The following is a 24,637-nucleotide window of genomic DNA, read 5'->3' on the forward strand; positions in this document are numbered from 1 at the left end:
TTATGTAGCTTGTAACTCAGGCAAGTAAGTCGGACAAATTCGTCGCATGAACACGACTCTAATGGACATAACGAAATGAAAATTTTGTCAAGCAGATCTTTTTCAGTATGCTAATTTTGATATTGTTCCATACCGAATAGCACTCGTCAAGGTTATACGAGCATACCCTGGTTTCAACACTTTTACAACGATTCTTCTTGCTTCCTATAACATCCCACTTGAAGCCCTCGTTATTAGACTATGATCTCAGCCTGAGCCATGTCTTGAAGCCTACGGTACTCTGCAAATTGTTTCGATTTATTCTGCTCGTTTTAATTTAAGGAAGCCCATTTCACTCAATGTATCGATGCCTACGGTACTCTACAAAATTTTCTGATTAATTCCCCCTATGTTAATTTACCATAAGAAAGACAATTTGACTCCCAAAGTCCGAAATACTTGTTCGCTTGAGCTATAGGCCGCAGCGCCTGGAGTGGAATTTTATAGTTCTTGTAAAAAGTTATTTTTACACAATATATGTTTAAGGTAAGTCCTACGCATTCATGATTTCGTCCGAGTTTGTATTTTAGTAGTATATACCAATTTAGGATACCGCGTTTGTAACTTGTGCAAGTACAGGAATATCATAGTTCTTGAACCGTGCTCAATGCTTAATAGACCATTTTTGCTATTTTTCATCGCCATAAGTCATTCTGGACCTCGTAAACACATTGTACGATATAGATGAAACTTATGCAAATCCCCGGAACGCAACAAGAAAAATCGTATGAATTTGTAAACTACTTATTCATGACATAATAATAATTCTACTTGTACACTTTTTCACATTTTATAACACTTTAAGTAGTACTTAACAGTTTCAGTTTTAAATAAAATACGGAATATAAACTAATCGAAAAATTCGGTAACCAATTTCGCGTAGGCTATGCATACAAATGAGGAAAGTTACATCAACGCGTGTTAACTAGTTGGTCGAGTTATCGAATGATTTTTTCCTTACATCAAAACAACTAGAATGTGTAACTACATTAAAAACGTATCTAAATGAGCTCCAGGGCATTGTGATTATGCAGCATACCAAATTGCATCACACATTTACACTTCATGATGGAATAACTGTAAAACTAACCCAGTTCTATAGCAACTTTTGCCTACATCTGTTTTCGGTAGCGTGTACATGTACATATACATAGTCAGCTTTAATAACAGAAATACCATGCTAATATGTGACTCCTCACCTTGAAACTTGGTACGTAGTTGTAGGACATTGTGATTATGCAGCATACGAAATTTTTTTACGCATTTCATAATGGAACAACTTTAAAACTAACGCGGCTCTACATCGACATTTTGCGTACATCTGTTTTGTGGAGGCGTATAGTACGTACCCATACATAGCCAACTTTAATAACGGAATTACCATGCTTAACATTGAATCCCAACTCTAAACTTGATACGTAGTTGTAGGACATTATAGCAATGCACCATGTTAGATTTCATCACACATCTAATGATGGAACACCTTTGAAACTATCGCAGTCGAATACCGACTTTTACGCATATCTGTTTTTCGTGAACACAGCATATACCAATACATAGTCAATTTTAATAACAGAATTAGTATGCTAAACATTAAATTCTCACCTTGAACGTTGGTACGCAGTTGTAGGACATAATAAGAATGCACCATACCAAATTTCGTCAGACATTTCATGATGTAACACCTTTAAAACCAACGCAGTTCTATACAGACATTTGGCTAAGTCTGTTTTTCCGTAGCGTAGCACGTACCTATGCATAGTCAACTTTAATAACGGAATTACCATGTTAAGAATTGACTCCCAACCTTGAAACTCGCTACACCGTTGTAAGACATTATGACAATGCACCATGTCAAATTTTGTTACGCATTTCATGATTGAACAACTTTAAAACTAATCCAGTTCCATGCCGACTTTTGCGGGGGGCGTAGCACGTACCTATGCATACTCAACTTTAATAACGGAATTACCGAGCTTGAAATTGAATGCGCAACTTGAAGATTGGTTCACAGGTGTAGGACATTATGACAATGGAACATACCACTGCGCTAACTTTCAGAATTGTTAAGTATAGTACTCGCACTTTGTGAGAATACCCAAGTAGCTTTTTTGCCTACATGCACCAAATACTCTCAAGTCCTTATGATATTGGAGTACATCAACTTCATGATAGCTAGAGTAATGAACAGAAATAGACCTAGAGTACTAACGTTTTACTTACTCGGAAATGACTACTTCTACCTTATTTTAAAGGATACCTCCTTCGAAGCGAAATTTATGTGGTTTTGGATAATATCCAAGATGTAGGCTCACTTTGAAGGGTACTTCCTAAAACTCAAATATTGCGCAAAAGTTAAATTAGGGATCTAAAAGTAACTAATATAGATGGTTATTTTTGTAGATTACTTACCCTATACTCAAGAGGTTTTTCAGGTGGAACTACCTACTTTTAGGACTGTGTATGTCAAAGTAGTTTGAGCTTACGTTTGTATCACATTGACAAGTAACATTATCAGACATGAAAATGATACTATCACCTAATACAGAAGTTAACACACGTGAATGTGCTTCGGAATTCACTAGAAATTGGTTACTAAGAGAAGTATATTCTTGTGTACACAATAGCGGAGAGAATATTTAAAATGTAGTAAGCAGGCTGATGGGTAGTCATTGAGTTGTATAAGCATAAAAAACATTCCCGCGCGCGTCTTAGGATTAGGTGGTAGGGTTAGGCAGGGTTGGGTTTAGGAGCGCGCGGGAATGTTTTTTATGCTTATACAACTCAATGACTACCCATCAGCCTGCTTACTACATTTTAAATATTCTCTCCGCTATTGTGTACACAAGAATATACTTCTCTTAGTAACCAATTTCTAGTGAATTCCGAAACATATTGACGTGTGTTAACTTCTGGTATTACGCGATAATATCATTTTCATGTGTGATAATGTCACTTGTCAAGGTGATATAAACGTAAGCTCAAACTACTTTGACATACACAGTCCTAAAAGTAGGTAGTTCCACCTGAAAAACCTCTTGAGTATAGGGTAAGTAATCTACAAAAATAACCATCTATATTAGTTACTTTTAGATCCCTAATTTAACTTTTGCGCAATATTTGAGTTTTAGGAAGTACCCTTCAAAGTGAGCCTACATCTTGGATATTATCCAAAACCACATAAATTTCGCTTCGAAGGAGGCATCCTTTAAAATAAGGTAGAAGTAGTCATTTCCGAGTAAGTAAAACGTTAGTACTCTAGGTCTATTTCTGTTCATTACTCTAGCTATCATGAAGTTGATGTACTCCAATATCATAAGGACTTGAGAGTATTTGGTGCATGTAGGCAAAAAAGCTACTTGGGTATTCTCACAAAGTGCGAGTACTATACTTAACAATTCTGAAAGTTAGCGCAGTGGTATGTTCCATTGTCATAATGTCCTACACCTGTGAACCAATCTTCAAGTTGCGCATTCAATTTCAAGCTCGGTAATTCCGTTATTAAAGTTGAGTATGCATAGGTACGTGCTACGCCCCCCGCAAAAGTCGGCATGGAACTGGATTAGTTTTAAAGTTGTTCAATCATGAAATGCGTAACAAAATTTGACATGGTGCATTGTCATAATGTCTTACAACGGTGTAGCGAGTTTCAAGGTTGGGAGTCAATTCTTAACATGGTAATTCCGTTATTAAAGTTGACTATGCATAGGTACGTGCTACGCTACGGAAAAACAGACTTAGCCAAATGTCTGTATAGAACTGCGTTGGTTTTAAAGGTGTTACATCATGAAATGTCTGACGAAATTTGGTATGGTGCATTCTTATTATGTCCTACAACTGCGTACCAACGTTCAAGGTGAGAATTTAATGTTTAGCATACTAATTCTGTTATTAAAATTGACTATGTATTGGTATATGCTGTGTTCACGAAAAACAGATATGCGTAAAAGTCGGTATTCGACTGCGATAGTTTCAAAGGTGTTCCATCATTAGATGTGTGATGAAATCTAACATGGTGCATTGCTATAATGTCCTACAACTACGTATCAAGTTTAGAGTTGGGATTCAATGTTAAGCATGGTAATTCCGTTATTAAAGTTGGCTATGTATGGGTACGTACTATACGCCTCCACAAAACAGATGTACGCAAAATGTCGATGTAGAGCCGCGTTAGTTTTAAAGTTGTTCCATTATGAAATGCGTAAAAAAATTTCGTATGCTGCATAATCACAATGTCCTACAACTACGTACCAAGTTTCAAGGTGAGGAGTCACATATTAGCATGGTATTTCTGTTATTAAAGCTGACTATGTATATGTACATGTACACGCTACCGAAAACAGATGTAGGCAAAAGTTGCTATAGAACTGGGTTAGTTTTACAGTTATTCCATCATGAAGTGTAAATGTGTGATGCAATTTGGTATGCTGCATAATCACAATGCCCTGGAGCTCATTTAGATACGTTTTTAATGTAGTTACACATTCTAGTTGTTTTGATGTAAGGAAAAAATCATTCGATAACTCGACCAACTAGTTAACACGCGTTGATGTAACTTTCCTCATTTGTATGCATAGCCTACGCGAAATTGGTTACCGAATTTTTCGATTAGTTTATATTCCGTATTTTATTTAAAACTGAAACTGTTAAGTACTACTTAAAGTGTTATAAAATGTGAAAAAGTGTACAAGTAGAATTATTATTATGTCATGAATAAGTAGTTTACAAATTCATACGATTTTTCTTGTTGCGTTCCGGGGATTTGCATAAGTTTCATCTATATCGTACAATGTGTTTACGCGGTCCAGAATGACTTATGGCGATGAAAAATAGCAAAAATGGTCTATTAAGCATTGAGCACGGTTCAAGAACTATGATATTCCTGTACTTGCACAAGTTACAAACGCGGTATCCTAAATTGGTATATACTACTAAAATACAAACTCGGACGAAATCATGAATGCGTAGGACTTACCTTAAACATATATTGTGTAAAAATAACTTTTTACAAGAACTATAAAATTCCACTCCAGGCGCTGCGGCCTATAGCTCAAGCGAACAAGTATTTCGGACTTTGGGAGTCAAATTGTCTTTCTTATGGTAAATTAACATAGGGGGAATTAATCAGAAAATTTTGTAGAGTACCGTAGGCATCGATACATTGAGTGAAATGGGCTTCCTTAAATTAAAACGAGCAGAATAAATCGAAACAATTTGCAGAGTACCGTAGGCTTCAAGACATGGCTCAGGCTGAGATCATAGTCTAATAACGAGGGCTTCAAGTGGGATGTTATAGGAAGCAAGAAGAATCGTTGTAAAAGTGTTGAAACCAGGGTATGCTCGTATAACCTTGACGAGTGCTATTCGGTATGGAACAATATCAAAATTAGCATACTGAAAAAGATCTGCTTGACAAAATTTTCATTTCGTTATGTCCATTAGAGTCGTGTTCATGCGACGAATTTGTCCGACTTACTTGCCTGAGTTACAAGCTACATAATAATGAATACTCCGCGATGTAAAATTAGTATACACCATACAAAATCCGGATTGTCAAAGTCTTTAGTGTAGCGGAATAGTGTAGTTTTCTAACTACTTTACAAATTCTTACGGTTTTTCTTGGTGCGTTCCAGGATAAATGCAATTTTTCGCGCTTTTTTATTTTTATTTTTTCATTAAAATTGGAGCTATACTGTATATTATTTATCGCCTATATTTAAATTCGGTGTGGTAATGCGTTGAGGTTGAAGCTAAAACATCCTATTTCATGCGGCCAAGAAGACTAGCACCGCGTAGCCGATTTTAGCACACCGAAAAATATCTACTTTACAAAATTTTCCTTTCTTTATGTCCATTAGAGTCGTGTTCATGCGACGAATTTGTCCGACTTACTTGCATGAATTACAGGCTACATAATACAAGTAGTTAACACGCGTTGATGTAACGTTCCGGTAACACCAACGAATTCTTCGTCGATTGGACATTTCCATTCGAGGGGTTCTTAACCAGGGTCCGTAGACCCCATCGGGGTACGAAGCACCACATCAGGGAGTAAGAGATGCTTTGTAGAATTTGTAGGCCGATATGCTGTGGAATATTTTCTTGGCCAATTTATTCAAATGAAAAATAGTCTTCGCGCTGCGCGCGATTTTGTGTGGGATTTCTGATTTAGATAGGTACCATCAGAAATTGTGTTGAAAATTGTCAAGGGCTACGAGAAATCTTATTGGAAGCACAAGGGGTACGATCACTAAAAAGTTTATGAAGCATTGCTATTACTATGGCTCAATAATGAGTGTAGTATTTAAGTTGTTGATATATCGAAGGCAAAAAAAATCTTACGCTTATTTAATTTGTGTTTGCCAATGACAGTAACAATAGCCTATACTTACCACGACGATATCAATACCATAGGATTAGGCTACACCGCTCACATGCTCTGATATCAGGTCAATCATCAGTAGATTTTAAAATAGTATACCTAAAGTTGTTGCTCACCATAGGTCCACTAGTTGCAATATCATAACCCGACAGTTTTACGATGTCATAATGCATCCTCTCACATGATGTCTATACCTCGGTAATTAAAAAAAAGTCTGCCCGGCACAAAAACAATTTTATTCAAATATTTGAAAATGTGTCAATCGGTAATAGCACAATAGTAAATTACATTTCGACGATGTTTGTGGAATGCCTGTCTGCAAGATCCCGTCAAATAAGGCCAATAAATATCCTATCATTGATGCTGCGGCCCGCGGCGTCATCAAAACTGGGAAATTGGCCCGCGAGCACATTTGAGTTTGAGACCTCTGATGTATGGGTACGTGCTATACGCTCCTGCAAAACAGATGTACGCAAAAAGTCGATGTAGAGCCGCGTTAGTTTTAAAGTTGTTTCATCATGAAATGTGTGATGGGATTTGGTATCGTGCATTTTTGTAATGTCCTATAACCGCGTACCAACTTTCAAGGTGGGAATTCAATGTTTAACACGGTAATTCTGCTATTAAAATTGACTATGTATAGGTATATGCTATGTTCACGCAAAACAGATATGCGTAAAAGTCGGTATTCGACTGCGTTAGTTTTAAAGGTGTTCCATCATTAGATGTGTGATGAAATTTAGCATGGTGCATTGCCATAATGCCCTACATCTGCGTATCAATGGTGACATACTAGTATAATGCACATTTCGGAGAGATTAAGTAAAGCAATGATATCGGATAAATCCGTTAAATTAAGGCAGAAGTAGCAATTTACGAAGAAAGTTAGCATTCTAGGCCTATACTTCTGTTTAATACTGAAAATGTCATGAAGTTGAAGCGAACTGAAATCATAAACACTTTAGTATTAGGTTCATATACGCAATAAGCTACTTTAGTATTCTGATGGTTTGGAATAAAATGTAATTTTTCGTGCTTTTTTATTTTTTAATAAAATCAGTATTCATTTTACAGAAACGTCGTGTAAAGGTAAAGTACTTGTACATTTCGGAGTACTCAAGTATAAGTTCTGGTTAGCTAAATTTCGATGTCATAGAAATACCACAAACTGTGCTACTTGCACTTCTTCAGGGTACTCAATTAGGTTTTTAGCTATATGCAACAAATACTTTCGGGTGTTTTTGATATTGGACTGCTCCAACTCCATGATAATTATAGTATTAGGCAGAAATGAACCTACAATACGAACGTTTTACTTACTCGGAAATGACTACTTTTACGTTAATTTATAAAACTCAAGTAAAGCTCACGAAATCCATAGTGTAAACGTCTCTAATGCGCTGAAAAAGGCAGAAAAAGTACTCAATACGCTAAATTTGAATCTAAAAATATTAATTCTCGTAAAACGTAGTGGGTGTGGGATTCGAACCTATGTGAACACTTGTTCATTGGAACTTAAGTCCAACGCCAAAAAGCTATACTTTACAAAATTTTTGGAGTACTGACTTTTTTAGGTAAATTCTGTTACGAGCTTAGTTACTAACTCTGAAAGCCAGCAAAATTTGTGGTATTTGATCAATATGGAAATTAGTGCACTTTGCGTTTAGGTTGTGTTGAAAACATGAGTAACTTAGAACACTTGTTCATTGAAACTTAAATCCAACGCCTTAACCGCTCGCTCAAGCCAGTTCCGTTGCTACGATATCTGAGAAATCTATTAAATTAGGGTAGAAATAACTATTTCCAAGTAAGTTTCACGAAGTCTCGATACGCTATATTTAATCTAAAAATATTAATCCCCATAAAACGTACTGGGTGTGGGGTTCGAAGCCTAGAATAATAAGCGGATCGTGATTGAAAATAGAAGGAGGATCACTGGATTAACGTTTATGGAATACTCCGCAATGTAAAATTAGTATATACTGCACAAAATCCAGAGTGTAAGAGTCTTTACTGCATCGGAATAGTGTAGTTTTCTATCCACTTTACAAATAACCGGATCCGGATATCAACTCTGAATAGTATAGGTTTTGTTAGCTTATTATATGCTCAGTATATTATATGTCGAGAATTGTGGAGCATTTATGCGGGTCTCCGGGGTGCTCTTCATTGAGTGTCCGTGTTGGGCGATAAGTTTAATTCGCAAAATTAGTGTGTTCAAATCAGGCCTGTCGCCAATATAGTGATGTCGCATTAGCCCTAAATACACATAATAGAATATCAAAGAAAAGTATCATCTAACGTATAATGAATGTTATTTATTTCTCGGAAGCAAGTTATTATCAAAACATAGTGGTCAAAATTATCGCAGAGCAACACCGATTTTGCGTAAATTCCGTTATGCGTCTGACTACGTTACTAGGGATTATGTAGTTAGTTAGGAAATTAGGAGTCCTATCTTCCCAATCGGTATGGAACAACATCAAAAGCATCACAAAGCAATATCGACTTTTGCGTGAATTCTGTTATGCGTTTTACTACGGTAGTATGCGCACCTGCTTACAGACGTCCAGACGTGAACTTTCTACTATATTCGCTCCTAACATTATAGCAGCACCCGACGCAGCTTACATTATTACGTTATAAGACGCCGGCGCCGTTTCACTGTCAGTTTAATCACCTTATTCTAGTGACATGAAAAGGACTGAATCGTATGAAATGTGGTCACTTCAAGAATCACGATTTTTCATTAAGTAGTTATGTTTCTAGGCTACTTTTACTTCTATTTCACGGGTTTTCATAGAAATCTGCTTACTTTTATAACTTTATATTTTGTGAAGTAGAGAGTATGTTTAAGGTTATGTTTGTCTAACCTTGGCGAGTGCTATTGTCACACTCGATCACCATCTTCAAATCATGGCTATCTCAATGATGTTGACTAAATTTTCGGCTTCAGAACGTGTTAATTAGACCTAATCGTTTTAACGCTGGGGTTCGCGTACAGGCATCGATAGAGTTTGTATAAATAAAGCCCTGCGAATCGCACGCCTACGGCTATAGTTCGTTCGATTATTTTCACCTTGGTATTCGCGTATATGCTACTAAGCTGTTACGACTTTAGAAAATTCTACAAGACTATTCGGAACGCGCACATGCGAGTGATTTGTTTCCGTAGCTCCGAACTTGAGAATCGCTTGCCTGCGTCTAATGAAAATAAGTCGTAAAATGTGGAGGCTGCAGAGCCAGTAACTTGTATACATAAAATCAAGTTTAAAAATATGGACGGATGAGTTATCTCTGACCAATAGAGTAATATAACCGCCTATAGTTTAGTGGGGTATTGCTATAATGTATATCCAAACAATCGTTGCAGACTCTGAATGTTAACTAGGTCCTTATCACAAAAAATCATGCATCAGAAGCGTAGGGGTTCATATTATCAAGTCACAGCGCTCAAAGTCGCATTTTATATTAAGTAATTAGTGATGATGTGTAGAATTTTGATATTAATAATATTATCCGGAGAATATAACCTTACATAGACATCATAGTTTTCGCATTTATGTATAATCTGAATAGGAATTTAAATACATAGTCCTAAATACACATAATAGAAAATCTGTCGATTCTAGCCAAGGTAAGTTTTGACGCAGCAATCATAAGTCGTAAAATGTGGAAACTGCAGAAACCGTAACTTGTACACATAAAATCAAGTTTAAAAAATATGGACGGATGATATTAGTCCTAAATACACATAATACAATATCTGAGAAAAGTATCAAGATGCGGCAATCAATGCAGCGATGATATAGCAATGGATGGATGATGTGGCAATAGGTGTGCTATAGGTGCGGCAATGGGTGGATGATGTGGCAATGTAGGCGTGGCAATTAAGGCGACGTGGCCTTCTGGGATTGGCGGGGCATAAAGCCAGCTAAGTCTACTACTCCAAGCACCCGATTATATTGACTAGCTTGGCTACTAGGGCTAACATACTAATGCATTAGTGATGAAAGAAAAATAAATTTTAACCATGTCGAAACCAGAGTATAATCCAGAATACGTGAAGTATCGAATGAATCGAATGCAGAGAAAATGTTTTCTACGCTGCGTGTTTGTATGAGAACCGATTTAACGCGACCACGAAGCCCGTGCAGTTTGTTTAAAACGGCACCTCGATTTAAAACAATGCAGAAAAGAGGAAATGAGATCCCCCGCCTCGGCGTGTTCGTGCGAGGAAGGGCTTTCGGCCAGGAAGTGGCCATGGCCATTAAGTCGTCCAATTAAGCCTGAGCAATGGACATATTTTCCAATGTGTTATGAATCATCTTATATCCCGCACAGACAATCTTGTCTGCCGGAAATAGTTGTATCTAGCAAATGAAATCCGCTTTTCGTTCTGCTCATTGGTGTTATGGTGTATTAACAACGGTAATTACTTATAATACTGGTACATTTGACTGAAATAAGTCATTAAAGATATAGGTGGTACGCGGTAAAGTAAAAAGACAAATTAGTGTTACGTGACCGGAAATTGTGTAAGTAAAACTGTCGTAAATGATCATATGCAGAGGTGGTCAGTAACGAAGTACTCGTACTTTTTCCATAGTACTCAAGTACGGCTTACCCTCATTATCAGTGGTGAACTAGACCCGTAACCGCGCGAGAGCATCGCTAGAAACTCAATTTACAATTGATACAATGAATACAATCGGGCAGGAAAGCAAAAAGTTGCAGCCATGGGTGTGAAATACGTGTATCCATCAGGTTTCCTTTATAACGTAAAGGGTCTAAATCGCACCCACCCGGAGGGTGTGAAACACAGTTTGGTACCTGTAAGTGCTGTTTACCTGATTCCCACCATACTTTAAGGTGGAAACCGGCGAAATACACCATCTTCGTTTACAGTGCATTGGGGATCGTGTGGGCACTGGTGCATCCGGCATTACGTATTCCCTCGAGATATATTTACAAATGCTTGTTCAATCATTTGAGGGGAGCAATCTCTCCTGCGATGTCGGTACCTGATTTTAAACTCTCGCCGTTTCCATCTCACAGATTGGATTGTACGAATTCCTGCGAAAAGTGATATTCGACACCACCTTTCACATGCTGTTCGGCTTTGACGCGTCGGATCCGAACCTGAACTTTAAAAAGGGTGCGTTTTACGAGGAATTTTGCTACTATTTCGAGCAATCGGCGCTTTTGGTGGACCGGGTTTCGATCAATCTACTTCCGAGCGTGAGGAAATCGCGGGATCGTCTGTTCGAATTCATGAAAGAGGTCGATCTATCAAAGAGAGTCGGCGTGTCCCGATTAATACAAGACATTGCTACTATCAGCGAAGGCAAGCGATGTTTCCACATTTAAGCATGTGAGCTTATATCATCAAAACCAACCCAAATCCAAACGCTAAAATTAGCCAATAAACTAACCGTTATTACGATTAATAATTAATTAAATGATTAATTATCGGTTACTATAACCCTAACCTAACCGAAAATAGAAGTGGTGCTCGATTAAATTTAGCTTACTCGCACGATACTTCCTCAAGTGGTTACGATTTCAGACTGCTTGTACTTCTACTTGTCAGTTTTCAGTTCTTTAGGCAACGCAAGTCCCCAAATACTTACTTCAATTCGCTACTAATACTTGCGCTTGAGTAGAAATCTACGACGTAACTTCTGATTCTACTTGAGTAGCGACGGTCACTACTTTGACCACCTCTGAACCTCGCGCGAGAGTTCTCCTGCGGGCACATGGTAACTTTTCTGCTACAATCGTAAAATTACAGTTCATTGTGCTCATAAGTTCATCATTATGGTTAATTGACGGATTTACAGATACAGTGAATACGACCGCGTCACAACGCATAAAATGGTTCAACACAGCGATGTAACGAAATGAATACTCCAAGAGTTGAATCGATCTCCGGGTATGGCGACGTGATATCTTCACACTGCATCAATGATAACACCCGATATAACGGTTAAGCTTTCAAAATTCCTTTTAGCAGCTTTGCTTGCTTGCAATATGATGATACAAGTTCTATCATCAGATATTATGATCCCCAGTCGTTTCGGATAGACCTACACGCATGGCGCATTAACGATATGGAACTTATAGATGGAGGTGATTTGATGGTGGGTAATATCCATCAAATAGAAATAGACACGGAAGTATCGATTTCCACGTCAGACCCACACAAGTTTAAATAGAAACGTGTAACTTTCAAATATATCACGGGCGTTGCACTACGAATTGGGACAGTGAGTTTCAGACCGGCTATTTAAAATCATTCATGTTAACAATCCCATTGTCGCTTGGCTGTGAGTTTGCCTGTGACATTCAAATGTGAATTCACGTTCGCATGCGATGAATAAATGCAAATATGTCTGTGTGCAATCGGTGCTCATCAAAACGAAAGTTTTAAGTTAAATCTTACTCGCTAGTTCATGAGAAATAAGACACATCAACCAACCAATGACATTGGACTTTTGAAAACGTTTCACCGAGTATAGATACTGCTAGTATCCACCTATGTACATTGTACATGTACAGGGTCGTAACTGCACTGCTTCAATCCTTATCCTTGAGACGCTTGTCGAATGTCGATCCCCCATGGTGATCACCCAACGACTCGTTGGCTTCGTTGGGAAGGGATGTTGACTTTATAATCGATTTTGATTAGGAGACTCTGCATCAGCCTGCTGCATCAACTTTTGCCGAAAGCAGCAATTTGTTTAAAAAAAGTCAAGCTCCAGTTGACAGTCTAGCTCAGTTTGACTATCTTCGCATCAAAATAAACATCGTTGTCTGCACGAAAAGTTGTATAACATAATTCAGTAATAAGCGAATTAACGTGATATCATCGGTGTTGAATTGGCTTCGAAATTGAGTTATGACTGTCGCCACATAACATAACGAGATCGATCGTAAATCTGATCTTCGGAAACCGCAATGTGCGCCGTTTACGGATATATGAATTCACGTGGTCGATCAATGTAAAGTATTTATCCGCTGAGTACTCCGCATTCTTCATTTGGAGAGTGGAAACTGGGAGTTTGAATAAGTCTTGAGATATCTGAACGATAAACCCGTAAATAGATCTACTCATCAGCATAATGATATGAATTAGGAACAGTTTACAGAAATCGAGTGCAATGCCCCTAAATCGGGGTTTCTTACATTTTGCGAGCGTGGACACCTTCATGTGTCTTGGGCGGTTTCGAGTAACCCCAACGTTTCGGAAGCCGATTACTAAGAAAAATCACACTAGACCAATCTATAGGCAGGCTATTCAATGCCTGAAAAGATACCTGATGACTAAACAAAGGATCGTCACATCAAGATCTCCTTTAGCATCAATGTCGTAAGACACTATCTCGACTATGTCAGGAACTGTCTCATTATTCTGCTCGAACATAATAAATAGTTGCTGGAGAGGTAGAGATCATATAGTCGATATTGATTCTACTCCAGTAGAACGCATAAACCAACATGTCCCGAGATTCATCAGAACACGTGCTTCACGCTCAGTGAAAAGCTCACCCTTAACTCATCCGCTTAAGATTGATGCTGATCGATCAAAAGCCATCAATTCTGCCATCGGCAAACATCTGTTAGATAATCCGATTTGTGCGAATAATTATCGAGACGACCGATTTCGAATCGTTGGGCGAGGCCGTTCACAATTCCATTTGTGTGCCTTGGAGTCGACTTTTATCAAAATACACCAACCAAAACTCTGTCAACAAAAGGAGTTTGTGTACCACCTAAAAATAGTACATTGAACGCTCTCTCATTCACGAAATTTCATGCTGGGGACGTCATATTTTGTGATACGATTGTTGATATACAATGTTCTTTCCATTTCTCTACTAGTTGCTGACGATTACCCCTGACGAGTGTCAGCCGAAAATATACGGGTTCATTTCAATATGAATATACTATTCAATTGTATATCCAGTAGAATATTGAAATATTCCATAGTATAGCCGACACTGACATAATAGATCAGTGGTTCTTACCCTTGCCTTCAGAGCCCCCCTCTCCCCAGGGGGCGATTTTGATTTTGATGGGGGCGGAAACGCTCCGATGGCGAAATGGGGGAGCGCTGAGATAAGGAGGCGGTATGGAGGGCGCTGAAGAAAAATGGCTTCGCAGTAGATGGCGTACGAAGGACATATGAATATATAGTAGAACGATAGCTCTATATATCCCTGAGTTCTCATTGCGAACAAATATTCGACAAAATCTGTCAACACAACGTCTTTCGTTGTGCTCATCGCGAAATATCCACCGACCATGTTTCCATGAATGCAGTGGATTATTTTAATTCATATAAATGAATTTGGCATAATTTTGGATTGCCAATTGCCCGTTATAACATTCCCTTCGCGCTAGCTACTCCAAGTCGTTTCGACACCTTCCTCTTCATCTATTCATTGTATCGCTTTTTTGTGCTGTTTTGAAATGATGAGAATATTAATAAACTGATACTTATACTGATAGCTCGGGGTATTTTCTACAAAATGTTTTGAACTAGGTACTTTATTCTGCAGCGAACTGCGTGTAGAAATCGTAAATGCACTGTAGGCTATACTGTACAACTTTTGAGAGTGATGCCCTTTGTTCAGGAAAGATGTTTTGAAGCTTTTTGGCCAAAATAATAACTAAATATAATTGTATTTGAGAGCTATAAAATTACATCGTCAGATTATTCTTCATCGTATCATAAAGGATGATACTGTGTAGCGTTGTTACCCCATTCATGGTAAAGCTAAGAGCTTGGTGCAGTACTAAATGTAATGTGAGAAAATCTGTACCACATACTCAGTTTATGTAGTAGTCACACAAAGCAATAAAACAAAACCCAATACCATTACCTTCACCGTATTGCCAATCGCAGAGCGAAATTCGGGATGTGTTGGCTAGATCGATCTCGAACCAAATGCGATGAGCCAGTAGTCCTTACCCGATGGTTGTTATAACAACCTGGATTTGATCCCGACAATAGCACATCCAATTAACCGTTTTTTAGTCGAGTGGTCTACTATATAGTGAAGTCCTAACCCGAAAGTGAACTTTGACCAATAACCCATTGCTTTTTATACAGTCCTTAAAATAGGTGGGCGCCAGACTCGGGCAATATTTGAAAGGGGGCGCTGGAGTAAAAACGTCAAGAACCACGGTAATAGATAGTAGACGCTCTGAAAAAAGGGATCGTCGCTTTCTATAGTCGAAGGACAATCTATTTCTGTAGTTTTTATATGTTTATGCATGTATTACAGCATTGCCCTGTCACGGACACTTAAAGGGTATGTGGACCTCTGTTTAATAGCCCGCGCTAGAAATTCATATCCGAATAATATAGATACTTAACGAGGAGAAATGTGATGCATCGTGGCCATACAGTATAGTCGAAGTTGATAATTGCAAGTGATTTTGATCCAACACCACGACAACAGAGTAGCCTATATTAGAACAATGGCAGGACCCGTACGATACCCAATTAGGGCCTTCAATAACGCAGCACTTCGCGGCGTTTCTTTGTCTTATGAACGAACTCAGTTCAAGTCGGCAACGAGGGGCAAGTTTCCTGCAACATGATATGTTTCTTACGCCTTAGGTGGGTTATAAGTAGATGATAATATACGGGTTTTCCCTGGCCATAATCTTGTTGAGATCAAGTTGCAGGAGATACGACACGCGAACTTGCATTTACGCAATAGCTTTCGTTCTTAGCGATTAGCCCTTTGACGCTAAGCGACATACAATTGCTACTACCAGAAACAAGTTGGGTCTCAGAAACATGTAGCCTACTTTCACCTTTGACTGCTCGTCTATTTATACCCAAGTAGGGTTCGAGTGATATTGTTGAAAAAGCAGGGCCGAAAAACGCAGCCAGCTCAGTCTCACGTGGCATTTTTGGGTTGAATGAGCTTTGGATTTCCTTCGTCTCTCCACACTATGTATTGTATACCTGAGATCAAACATGGGGACAAGTGCTATTCGCTGTGTAGCCATTATTATGTAACCCCCCCACCCATCTCCAACCAACCGATGGTTAATGCTCGATGATAGCGGAAACTAATGAGCATTTTGGAATCAGCTCCTCAAAGTTGCCAAAAACTATAGGAATATAAAGATAACCAAAATTAATTTTTCCCGATTATGTTACATTTTTTTTTATTAGTTTTCGTTATATCGTCATTGTGGCTATTGTGATCTGTGTTGAGCACATAAAGTCATAAATAACTCAATAAAATAAGAAATGAATAGGGGCGACGAAGTTTTATGGTTTTTGGTTGTAGTTTCAACATAGACCTTTCATGAAGCCTTTAAAACCAGCCCACGAACGCTAAAGGGATCCATGGACCACAATATAAGAATCCATGGCTCCTTTCAGATTGTGAAGAGGAGCGAGCCCATCATTTCCTCATTCTACTGTGGGCCGCACAAGCCAACGCTTTACCGGCGGTGTTCTGGACCGTTTACCACCTCCTTCAAAATCGACCTGCTCTAAACCAAATTCTGTCGGAATGCGATGACATTCTGATGGACAAAAACGCGAAAGACGAAACGCGCGATTGTGAAAGTGGCGAAAATAGCCAAATCCGAAAATTGGCTCGATCGGATCTCGCGAAAATGGCTGTACTTGGTAAGCATGAAGATTATCTGTTTTACAATGTTACGCACGTAATTACGTGTGTGGGCCATTGAGGCTGTATGTGTTATAGGCGGCATCGAGCATCCCTTTCCTTATTGCACAAGCAACGATGAAATAGCTCTCATAATCAAGTAGGCAATTGGTCTGAATTGTAGAAGATGAATCGAATGTGATTGCGATAAATGTGTATAACACACACTTTACAACCTAACTCATTTGCATACCACGCCTATAATATCTATCAAAACACAAGATCTAAAGCGGGCCGCCTCTGATCGCGTGCGTGAGCCAAAGACCATTGTCCAGTGCAAAGTTGGACGATTGGTAAATTGTCAGCTTTTTCGAATCAGATTAAAATAAGAATGATAGCTGCGTAGTTTATCCCAATTAGAGTACTATTAGAATTACTGAATTGGCAAAAAAACTTGGAAATTGAATCAAGCTCCGTTGATATCACATCAGAATTCATTCTCGTAAGCATACGAATAGGACAGGAAAACCAAAAATAATTAAAATGATAGCATATACAAACATTTCATAAATAAGATTAGAATTACATTACCGGCTTCTCGTTCTAATCATTTGAATTGGAACTGTCCGGGCCTGTTGCAGTGTCTATATCTTCGGCACGCGGACAGGTGAACTTTCAAAAATCAACAACAAGTCAATTAAAGAATTTGCCGCTTTCATTTTGATATGTCACCTTTTATGTGTGGCTTTATTTAATTTTCTGCAAATACCTGTAAAAATTGCGATCTCCATTTTGACTGTACGATTTCTCTTGAAAGAGATGTTACTTCGCGAGTTGCATGATTCTATTATACTGTTAAATGTTTCAAAATTGTACTGTCGAATTTCGTTAAATTTTATTGAAAATGTGTTTTCAGCCATCAGATATAACTGGTTTGAACGAGTTGTATATAGGCTACCTTGAAACAGTTCGCTACATAACTCGCAGCATCGTAACGGAGAATAAGTCGAAAGTATAGATACCATGAACTCGCACGTCAGAGAGCGTTGCATATTACGTTGCAAATTTCTAAATCCATTCAAAATTGGGTGTTTTATTTCTCCAATCCAAGCAAAAGACTTCAATCTGTTACATTGTGCATCTGAGAATAAAATTTAAGCATATTTCAAAATATCTGACAACCACTGCATGGCGTAGTCCACATCACTGAGCCTCTTTTCAGACGCTTGCATCAAGGAATCGCTACGAATCGCAGGATCCAGCATGGTTGTCAGAAAGGCAATGCGCGACGGAAGCATTTCGATTAGCACCGGCGAACGATTCTCTGTGCGGAAAGGAGATTATGCCATGTATTATTCTGAAGTAACTCATATGGACCCGGAACTGTTTGCATCTCCAAAGGTATCTTACTTTCATCTAGTCATGTACCAGCCGCTTATCACGTTACGAAACTACGCATATCAGGTTAAATATGATAACATGCAGATTTTGAACATGCTCTGCAGTTCTACTGCGTCCCTGTGCATTCCGCTTTTAATTAATACGAATTGATTGAACCGATTTTTCCTATATCACATAGGCCTATAGCCCAGATGGTTTTCAACCTTTTTGACCTCACGGGCCGGTAAAACTTTGAAACAGTTGTTGCGAACCGGTGGACCTGCAAAAATCAAAATTACCGCTAAATCTAATTAATGCATGCAGGTAACACAGAAGTAACATTGGAAACTTATTTCATGCTGGCTATTTATATTAGGTACGAGGTTCAATCGAAGTTTCTGCGAGGCGGGGCTCGCAAAGTCCTGTTAAGAACAATAAATCGATCGTGATCATTCGGTATATTTTGTCAGAAATGCGACTTTTTTGCTATCGAGTGTCGCGTCGTCGGAATTCTACAAAGTTTATTTATAAGTTTACATAACTTTCACATATAAAGTGTCTGAGATGGGTAGTAGGCAGCTTATAAAACAGTTTCGTACAAGACATGCGCCACTGTCAAGTAGCCTACGTAAGAAGTAGACGGTGAACTCTCTATTGCGACACGATACAAAATACGTTCCAAACTTCGAAATCAATATAAAACTTGTTGTATTTCGGAATTGAAGGGTAAAATTCTAATGTATTCGGCGAACCGGCGGTTGAGAACCACTGATAGCCTATATAATCACACGGCAAATAGGGACAGCGGTGACCAGAAACGAAGTACGTCTACTTTGTCAAAGTACTCAACTACTCATGTAGATGTTGCCTAAACGTGCACTTCTTACACGGGTGGTTTTGTTTTTAGATTGCTTCCACTTATACGTAACAGTTTTTTAGGAAAAACTTTAGACTTTAGTAACGCAGAAAGTAGTTTAAGGGTATGTTTGCATCACATTTACGCGTTAATTTGTCATACCAACTGAAGAAACAGACTCTGTACCATGGCAGCTTTATACATATCTATGGTTGCCGGTGAACTCAGACCTCGGTGAACCCAGCCTTACAAACTCCGCCCTCGGTGAACTCGGCCCTCGGGAAATTTTGTATTCACGGATTGAGTAAGCGGGGGAGATAACGCGACGCTCACATACTCTACTTGTTTGTTTTGTGGTATTCATGGTGTTTCTCGAATACTATGGACCTCGGTGAATTCCGCCCGGAACAATTTTGAATTAAAGCTGGGAGCTGGGATATTAGGGTTGGCGGAGGTGGGATATTAGGGTTGGTGGAGGTGGGATATTAGGGCTGGTGGAGGTGGGATATTAGGGCTGGTGGAGGTGGGATATTAGGGTGGCCGGAGGTCGGATATTAGGGTTGCCGGAGGTGGGATATTAGGGTTGCCGGAGGTGGGATATTATAGGGTTGCCGGGGGTGGGATATTAGGGTTGCCGAGGGTGGGATATTAGGGTTGCCGGAGGTGGGATATTAGGGTTGCCGGAGGTGAGATATTAGGGTTGCCGGAGGTGGGATATTAGGGTTGCCGGAGGTGGGATATTAGTGAATACAAATAGTGAATACAAAATTTCCCGAGGGCGGAATTCACCGAGGGCCGGGTTCACCGCGGTCCGAGTTCACCGAGGGCCGAGTTTGTAAGGCTGAGTTCACCGTGGTCTGAGTTCACTGGTAATCATATCTACATATTGTAGCCCTAGTGTCATCATAGTCATTTGGCTTATTATTATAGCTTAGGCCTACACGTGTTCATTTATCGCGCTCTGTACCTCCAGATGTCTGGTGTCTAGCACTAACTGTACGATTCTGCTAGAGCAGGGCTGGGAAAACTGCGGCCCACAACAACGTTTTGTGTGGCCCGCGAAAGCCTCAAGAAATGTTGCAAAAGTATTGATGAAATGCGCACTGAAAATCAAATTGCTATGGGTGCTTGATTAAACTATTTCCTACTATATCTCAACATGATAATGATTAATTATATTCTTACCGTAGTAATTTTTATTTTATTGATGGCGCCATAGCTTGACTTCGCGGCCCATGCATTTTGAAAGTTTTCAATTTCTCGACATGACAGAAAGTGAAACGTAAATGACTTAATTCGGACCACGAGTGTGATTTTAGATTGGCAACCCGAGCAAGTTGATTACGTTTGTGCTGTACTTGGAAAAACCGATTCGTGAGTGTGTTAGATCGATTCGTATTTTTGTATGTGTATAGAAGTATTTGTATGTAGAACACATGTATATATTATAGAAGCATATATCTAAAGGTCATGGTTATGATGCTGTCAGCACTGTGTGTCCTGGAGTTAAACCAAAAGTACAGTCAGCAAAGCTATTAACAGATCGCTGCTCACAGACTCAAATTTACATCCCCTTCTAAGAATGAGGACAACTTATACTTTCATCCCTAATTTTGACAATGCGGATTGCCAGTTTTTAAATTCTCGTCAATGTTTCTGACGCGTGCACTCGAAATCATCAAATCAATATTTGGTTGTTTTAAACATACAAATACAATATACATTATTTACATGCCGTCGGTCACTATAGTCAAACAACAATATTGAATTTTGGCTAAGTAGCAGAGATGAGCGGATTTGAAATTTCTATGTCCTAATCCAATCCAAATCCGACCCTTCGAATCCAAATCCAAATCCTAATCCATAACTTTTTCATATTCAAGTCCATGTCCAATCCTAATCCGATTCCAACTGGAAATTCAGAAAAAATACTAATTTATGCAATGGAGGGATTCGAAAATTTTCTTTCACTACCAACGATTTACTTGATTCAAGATAACTTAGTAACCATAATTACATTAATAACTGATTTGAATAAAGTTGGTCGCCATTCGCCACACGACATTTCAATCTCCCAGAAAATAGGTAAATCCAATCCAAATCCTAATCCGTTCTGAAAAAAATGTCTAATCCAAATCCAATCCAAATCCGACCAAATTTCACAAATCCTGTTTTTTCAAAACCTAATCCTAATCCATGCTCATCTCTGCTAAGTAGGTCTACCCCAATTTTATATAGTGTGACCCGTAAATGGATTCAAATGTTGAATGCAGCCCGCGAGCTAACAAGTTTGCCCTCCCTGTGCTAGCGTGTTGTACCGATTGATCGGAATGAATGATAGCTGTTGTTATGGTTAACCTATGTCAACCTATCTGGATGGCCTGATGGCGCAAAGATAGACAGTGATTAATCTCGATGTTTCGACCCAGGGATTCAATATAGGCCTACGTTCGATTAAAGTAAAGCACACTAGAACAGTACTCTACTGAAAACCTCAACGAAATATCGTATGGCACCGTAGCCTACAGAGTTGGGCAACTAGATTTCTTCTACCCTTTTTAAATTAGAATAGAATTCGAGATATCGTTGCGCAGCTTATTTAAAATTAGAATTACGGAAGTCGCATAAACTCGGATATCGCAGCAAATTCCGAATATTCTGAAACAGATCCATCAAGCATCAAGTTAAATTCATATCCAAATCAAAGTTCTGTCTCATAAGCATGGCATGGCAAATGTCCGTACAAAAAGTTTGCCTCGTTTATTCGCACTAACAGTTATCCTGTGGTATGTTCAGAATAATCAGAAATTATAGGTTGGAATTAAAATGATAGCATAGAAAAATTTCACAGATTAGATTAGAATTACAATACTTGTATTTCACTCTGATTGGTCTATTTATCCGTTTTTCTTGGTGAGGTAGGCGTATACTTGGCGAAATATATCGTACCGTAATGGCAATTTGATAATTTCCAGCAATACAACTATCATCGACACATACTTCCGAGCCAAATCTTATTCAAAGGCCGTAGAAAGAAAAGCGACGACTCCGCGATCAGCGTTTCAGAACAGGAAGACGACGATAATCTCCTCTCCGTTCCAAAAGCTAGGAGAAGATACAGTTCAACCACGGTAAATCTCTCGTCGTCAACCGCTATCCTCACGTTCGGATGCGGTGGAAGCAGGTGCCCCGGACGCCACCTTGCGACGGCCGAAATCAAGCTGATCATACTGCACTTGTTCAAATATTACAACGTCCAGTTCGGAGATGTTCAACAGAAAACGCCTGTCTATGATATGAAACACTTGGGCTTCGGAGTAATGCCGCCTGCGTCTGATGTTAAAGTTCGCATTACGCCCAAATAATCGTGATGGAGGATGCATGAAACGAAAGCCTTTAGCACAAAGGATATAGTCCATCTTCAAGATTACCGGACCACGACTGACTTATCGATCTCGCTTTCCATGGCATGCCGCCCTATTTCTTGTCGCTTTTCTTTTTTCTATACTATCTTCTTTATCTTTATTCAGTGTGCATGCCTCCTCTTTACATCGCCTAGGCCAAGGTGGGTGTCTGATTCCATAGACTACTCCAAGTCGCTTCGACATCTTCCTGTCTTTTCATTGTATCGCATTTTGTGGTGTATTGAACTGATAAAAATTGCTAATAAACCAATGATGATGATGATGATGATGGTAGGTTTACGATACGATGTTATGCGACATATACGGCAGGGTACGAAATGACGATGTTTTTTCGTCCTGTACCGCACTTCTTTCGATCAGTATTATAAACGCAGATGTGTTGCTTGTTATAGGAATGACAATTTCTGCATTGCGAAGTCCCTGTGGCCAAATCGATATTTAATGTGATACGCGCGACATGTGTCATTTTTAATATTATTATTGATAATATTAATATTGCTATGTGATTGCTATCGAATTTCACGAAAGAGTGTAATAGCCTACATTGGTTTCTAACCGTTTGTTAGCATGGATGACCCCTAACTTATGTTTTGTGGTTGCGTGCAATCCTTATAATGTACAATGTGGTAGTTCCAACAGTGGACTCTTGATAGACACCCTGAAGCTAGTCTTCGGACCCCAAATTAAGAACCCCTGGTGCATTTTGGTATCCTGGCGTCACACCAATCAGGAAAATGGCTCAAGAAACAAATAATTAACGCAATATATTTTGCTTATTGATTGATGTTATGGGGCCAAAATATGCAGTTTGTGTAGTGTTCAATTTTCTATATCGAAAATAGCATATGGTTTGGTTGGAGACACCAACGAGTAGCCTATGTAGCTAGGGTTGCATTTAAAACAAATGGTTTTTGTCAAGTTGTAAAATCATGCCATAATTGTGCAAAATACTTTCCAAAAAACATGTTGTATTTGCCTACGTACAATTACCACTCAATATAGTCAACGTATATCGATATGGGGTGGTTGCGACCCTTAAAATAGTCGGTTCAACAGTTATAGTACAGATATTACCTTAAAGGGGATGTTTGCGATTGCGCATGTTTTTTTTCTATCCTTTATTTGATACACGTTTTTAGAGGAATCAGTTCGTCTTTTAACTGTCCTTATTTGTATTTCGTGTTTGTAGTAATTGTATTTGTACGATTTTAGTGGTTTGATTGTTTGATTACCGTTTTAAATTGTCTTTTTCGCTTGTATAAATTGCCCTCGCAACTGTTGTTTCGCCCTCCATTCCACCGAGCACCGGACGAGAAAGCGCTATTGCGAATCTCGATTATGCATCTTCGGGTTTCAACCAACCAAAGCCTTGTTCAATAAGGAGTGGTTGGTTGTGTTATATTGAATAAGACTGATAAGCAAGGTTTGCATAGTCCGAAGCAGATTCGACTCCTGCTAAATCGGAAGTCATTAAGATTGGAGTGTCACGTAGAAACAGGGGCTTTATTTACCCTATATTTTCAATGGTCAATGACAATCCACTATTACTGCACTATTGAATATTCGTGACGTCATAGCTTAAAAAATCAACAATAAAAACATGTTTTAAACAAGGTTCTTGTTCTAAACGTTTTTGTTTTAAATCGATTTTTGTTTTAAATGCAACCCTAGGTGTCGCCTATACCTCTGCTACCTTGTCAACGGGTCTGTCACGAAAGTCCTATTTTCAGCCAGTTCCTATTACAAAAGATAATTGACAGTGTAGTGTACCAATCCCGTATATCGTCTGATTGATGTCCCTCATACCCAGCAAGTCTACAGTATGTTGGTTTGAGAGGCTTTTTGGACAGTCGACCCTTACGAACCTTGCTGCATATGTATCGCTGTTGTTTTTAATTGTTTTAAATACAAG

At 38.8% G+C, this 24,637-nt stretch overlaps 1 protein-coding gene across 2 annotated transcripts in view; it reads left to right on the forward strand.

The window, feature by feature from the left end:
- Positions 1–24,338, forward strand: part of LOC145443442 (cholesterol 7-alpha-monooxygenase-like) — a 44,352-nt gene extending 20,014 nt beyond the window's left edge. The window contains exons 4-7 of one of the 2 annotated variants that reach the window (XM_080321410.1): positions 11,480–11,768; positions 16,833–17,084; positions 18,287–18,465; positions 22,325–22,571. In XM_080321410.1, coding sequence (XP_080177536.1) covers positions 11,480–11,768; positions 16,833–17,084; positions 18,287–18,465; positions 22,325–22,435 — 831 coding nt within the window. In that variant the 3' untranslated portion in view covers positions 22,436–22,571. Of the gene's footprint in view, positions 1–11,479; positions 11,769–16,832; positions 17,085–18,286; positions 18,466–22,275 lie in introns of both variants that reach the window. The other variant, XM_080321409.1, reaches the window with a different exon arrangement.
- The last annotated feature ends 299 nt before the right edge of the window (positions 24,339–24,637 follow it).

This window comes from Botryllus schlosseri, chromosome 7 (genome assembly GCF_051294905.1).
Source record: "Botryllus schlosseri isolate E-star chromosome 7, Bs_hap1, whole genome shotgun sequence".
Lineage (NCBI taxonomy): Eukaryota > Metazoa > Chordata > Ascidiacea > Stolidobranchia > Styelidae > Botryllus > Botryllus schlosseri.